The following is a 5,162-nucleotide window of genomic DNA, read 5'->3' as shown; positions in this document are numbered from 1 at the left end:
GAGGGCAGGCGCCGCGCGCATCCGCGTTGCCACAAACCTAACCCAAATTTGAGTCAGAAATGGATCGCGTGCTAAAAAAAAACGGACGTTCGTCCGTTTGGGCCGGCATGTTGGGTTGCGGTTTCGATTCAAACGGACGCGCGCAGATAGTTTGCGTCGTTGGAGTTGCCCTTATGCTTCCATCCGGAGCCACACGAGCAGATGTAAAGAGCCGGCCGGTTGATTCACGGGCCAGTGAAGGTGTGAGGAGAGGGCATGTGCATTGTGCAGCGCACGAGTGCACAAGCCATGCCGACTGGCGAGGCCGCGGCGTACAAGAGCCGAGTAGGCATTTCAAGACACGACATCCTACAATGGTTGTGAAGGCGAGAGACGTGGCACGACCTGACATCTATCCGATAGGTGACCTGACTTGTGTATGCTCGTGTACGTGACGGGGCTGTTTAGAAAACTGCGGAGGGAGAGGGCGACACGTATCCGTCTAGAGGGAGGTGACGAGTCTCCTGCCTGTTCACTTCAATTTTAGTCTCAATGTCCCTTCGGCTTCTTCATTCAATACTACTAGTAGTTCTATCTCAATCCACCTTTGACACACACACACATACTCCTCCCAGTCCCCGGGAAGTAGCAGAGGGTGGACGACTCTCCTTCTCCGGTGCCAGTAGAGGGCGCAGGAGGCCAGCGGTGTTCTGCATTGGTGGTCACGGATCGGAGGAGCAGGAAATTCCGACATCGATCCATCCGCGCCGCCGTCGGAAAGGTGAGGAGGATCGATGGCGTACGCTCATCTATCTTTTTTTCTTCATTTAATTTTACTTGGTTTCAAATCTTCCGCCAGAACCCTAACTAGAGTCTATACGTTCGTTTCCTCTATCGATCCCTCGACTTTGACCTTGCTCTCATCTCATGCGCTTCAAAGGCCGCGGTCGCAGCTATACCTGCATGGCGTCGTTGCTTTGGCAGTTTGGTTTCAGTTTTGTGTTTTTTTTCTTTTTGTGAAATTGGTTCTTCTTCCCGAGTTCCCAATTAAACCACATAGTCGAGCGTTCATCCGGAGAAGGTTGCTGCCGCCGACCAATTTTGATGCGAGATCGGCGCAACGAAAAGGGAGGGGAAGCGAAATTAAACACGTCCACAGTCCATTTCCAAAATTGACTCTGTGGACCTTTTTTCCTACAAGAAAATAGTTTTTCTTAGAAAAAACATAGATCCGCAAACTTTTCTTTGGAGGGATACCTGCACCGTGTTTTTCTTAGAAATAACATAGATTTTTTTTTTGGGGTAAATAACATAGATCTGCAAACTTGGTAGGTACCCCAAATACAGTCTGGGACACACTTAAAGACACAGAGACTACTAGAGTTCATACTAGATTTAGCTAGAACATGAATAACTACATTCAATTGCCGACGAACATGTTTGAAAGCCATCAAGGTGAAGCGGTGTGCACCGTGTGGTTGCGAACTGTACAAATGAAAGATTGGACATGTATTTTCCATGTACTGTACTTCTGTAAACACTATAATTGATATTGCCCATGTCTCAATTTTTCTTCTAGAAGCCGAAACACATTTTCCACCAATTTTGGCAGGTACACGTTTTATAAGAAAATTCAGATGCATAGCTTTTGAACTGTACGATTCGCATCATGCTGACATTTTCAGCTAACACAAAATGACACACATTCGGGTACATGTTCGAGAAATAAAAGTTTGAGAAAAAAGCGCACAGGTGCATGATGGCGAAGCTAGAGAATCAGATCATTGGGGTCAGTTTCCTTGTTTGCGGTATAATCTTTCAGGAATGAGCAATAACAAAGACTGGATTAATGAAAAGTCTATGAATTCCATTCGGTTCATTGGCACACAACAATTGTGTACCAGCTCCGCCCTGCTTGTGCTTGAATAAATGCTCGAATGTATGATTTTCTTTTCATGTGAAAAAAAGCTTCAATAGCTAAAACAGCAAACATTTTGGCACAAAACCTGTTGTTTTTGCAGGTCACACTTAGGTGCAAGTACCATTCAAGTGATCACCCACATATTTATTTCTGACAGTTTCAGATGTTGTTTTCAAGAAAATCGGTTCCGATCTAGTTGTGGCTGGAAGCCAAAAATCCCCAATCGTCCAAATACAGTATAATGGTTTTGTTTCATGGATGTTAGGCAAAGGGAAATGATTTGCTATCTTCACTAGCATTTCTCACCAAACAAGAACCATATAAACGTGATGGGCTTTATTTAGCTCTGGAAATTGGCAGGTGCAAATAAAGTTTTCGTGCACATTCCAACAAAAGTGAGATCTGGTGTTGGGTAACCAACAAATAATCAAATCCTTTATTATTGTATTTTTCCCATTTATATGGGTCGATGAATACTGTTTTTGGTGGTCAACCCTGGTCCCTTCTTCAATGAACAAATAGCAGTTCTCGTGCTTATATAAAAAGTTGGTGTACATATGTGTATTACTTGGCTACCGTGTTAATAATTTAATGACAACTCAGATTCTTTATTTTTGTCAGGATGTCCAGCATTATTGTTCCTGTGTGCATCAACGCGCCCGAGCTATCCACAATTCTCGAGAACAATGCAGGACTTGAGTATCTTACCAAGACAAGAAAAGTGTGTGTCAGAAGGCTGCTTAGTGCTAATGCTCATGGGTACCCTATACCACCACCGGTGCTTGAATACACGAAGCGATATCACAAGGCATATTTCACAGACGAGGCACAAGCGCAGTTAAAGGCGGCTGATCCGTATGTACCTGGCAGCACACCAACAAACGAAAACAATGATCAAAGCCATGACAACGGTGAGCCAAGAAAAAATTGTAAAGGCTTGACAGAGAATCCTACCCTCCGACATCAAGTACAAACTTATGGTGCTTCAAGTTCGGTCCAGCAAAGGATTGCTAAAAGGCCCAAGTTGGACATCGAAGAAATTTACAGGACAAGGCACCCTGAATTATATCAAGGATTTATAACTGATGCTGGTATTAGGGTCACAGAAGATTCACCTATCCCTGAGGAGTGCCAGACTGAGGAATTCCTAGAGGCAATGGAGATTTTGGAAGAAATAAATGGCGCCCCATGTTATGATGCTGAGAGCCTGGCTCTAGGTTCATTGAAGAAAGCAGAGTACTTCCTAATGCCAGACACTATACAATTTGAGCCATGTGCAGTTGATAGCATTTGCCGAGGGTCTGCATTTTGGAAACCTGATCGGAAGCTACTTTCTCAGGTGTACGCCCTGGCTAAAGTGCAGGCGCTTCAGCTTGGCAAATTAAGTGGGCGGTTCTACGAGCTCAGGCATTTTCTGCTGGCTGGTACCATGGACATAAATATTCAAGGCTTTGTTCGCCTCCGAAGAACTCAGCTGAGATTTATGATAAGAAAATAGGCAGTTTCTCGATTAAATTAATCCATGAATAAATCATGAGCATGACATGGACAGCATTGATAACACACTGATTACGATCTAACAGAGCATGTACTACGCATATAGTAGAAACATCTACGCATATTGCTAGTACTGCTACAACAGAAAGAAACACGAGAGGGATAAACGATGTATACCCTCCAATCGGCCACGCGGCGGTGGTGGCGGTGACAGCAGCCGCGGCATCCTCGGCGGTCTTCTTGTCGGGCTTGGCCTTCTCAGCGGCGGCACGGTCGGCATCGGTCGACATGGTGATGACGAAGGTGATGCGGACGTAGATGAACAGAAGCGAGTAGTCGCGTAATCGCTACCCAAAAACCTAATCGTCCCTCTCCCGTACAGGATCCGGAGAAGCGGGGTTTCGGGGGCCTGCTCTCCCGTCAACCGTGTACGCGGTGAACGGGACGGAGTCGCCGGCGGTAGCAGCAGCAGAGGAACGACGTGGGCGTGGAGGCGGAGATGCGTTCTGTTTCGTGGCGGCTAGGGTTGGCAGCTCCTCACATATATATGTGCGGCTGCTCGTGGAGAGACGTGGGCTGAACCCACGTCCAAGTCGGTAGCCCACGATCTAACGTCTCAGATCATGGCCCCACCTGTCAAAGACTTAGTTCCTGACCGGCAAAAAAAAGCGCATAGGAGTGAGCTCGGCTCGGCTCAATCCCGCAACCCGCGGCGCGTCGTGACAAGGCGAGGCGTGGCGTGGCGAGGCGAGCGGAGGAGGAAGAGTGCGTGAGGGCCTCATCTCTTCTCAAGCTCCAATAGCATGAGGAAGAGAATCCCTTATAAACCACTCCAAATCTCCTTCCACTTCCGGGGTGGGACTAAACTTCCCACCACCTTGTCATGCCACCTACATGGGCCCTTAGAGATCAAATCTGAAATTGTCATATGGGCTCTAGGCCCATCTCATATTTCAACAATCCCCCACCAGATCTCAGGGGCCCAGTTTGTCCTTTGTTCCAAACGCTGTTTTGATATACCAGCATCTCAGTGGAGACCGATTAAGGTTGAGCTCCACCTAGACCAAGTAGTTACACTCCTTCACAACTGAACAATGGACTATGCCTTGAATTGTCAGTTTGGCGTCAAGAAGTTTCACCACAAGTCTCACTGATACGAGGCTGCCGAAGGCCGACCCCTCGGGTGGAGCATATTAGTCACGCTCCTGGCCTGTTCATGAGCTTGCTAGAGATCACCCCAATCTCATAGGCTGTGACCAGCAGTCGGGCTCATATAGGTGTGTTCCTCCAAAGATCGCTCTGTAGGATAGCATTTTGCTTATGCATATAAGCCTTGGAACACATTAAGACAATAGTCATCTTTCCATATAATTTCCGAGAGTATTGCATCTCCAACGGAGTGGGTTAGTAAAGTTACTCTCCTCAGTTCACCACTGGCTTGTTTTCCCAGGTCCTACTTCACGGGATCTCCGATCACATAGGTTGGGTTACTACCATGGCAACTCATGTGGGTCTCATACCCATCTCCCTTGATGTGTTATCTATCACAACACGTGATAGCCCTTTAGTAAAGGGATCTACCAGATTCTTAGCCGTTTGAATATAATCCAACGCTATCACTCCAGAGTTTCTCAATTTTCTGACAGCTTTCAATCTCATTCTTATGTGTTTGTTGGACTTCATGTTGTCCTTTGAACTCTTCACCTTGACAATAACTGTTTGATTGTCACAGTTCATAAGGATGGTCGGAACCGGCTTCTTAACC

At 46.6% G+C, this 5,162-nt stretch overlaps 1 protein-coding gene across 1 annotated transcript; it reads left to right on the top strand.

The window, feature by feature from the left end:
• The first annotated feature begins 579 nt into the window (after nucleotides 1-579).
• LOC123082135 (uncharacterized) lies at nucleotides 580-3,451 on the top strand. Its single transcript, XM_044504541.1, has 2 exons — nucleotides 580-760; nucleotides 2,522-3,451. Exon 2 carries the CDS (start codon nucleotides 2,523-2,525, stop codon nucleotides 3,396-3,398), a length of 876 nt encoding a protein of 291 aa, XP_044360476.1. The 5' UTR covers nucleotides 580-760; nucleotide 2,522; the 3' UTR covers nucleotides 3,399-3,451.
• Nucleotides 3,452-5,162: the final 1,711 nt, after the last annotated feature.

This window comes from Triticum aestivum, chromosome 4A (genome assembly GCF_018294505.1).
Source record: "Triticum aestivum cultivar Chinese Spring chromosome 4A, IWGSC CS RefSeq v2.1, whole genome shotgun sequence".
NCBI classification, from domain to species: domain Eukaryota; kingdom Viridiplantae; phylum Streptophyta; class Magnoliopsida; order Poales; family Poaceae; genus Triticum; species Triticum aestivum.
Note: the sequence above shows the minus strand (reverse complement) of the source record. Positions and strands in the feature narration are given on the sequence as shown.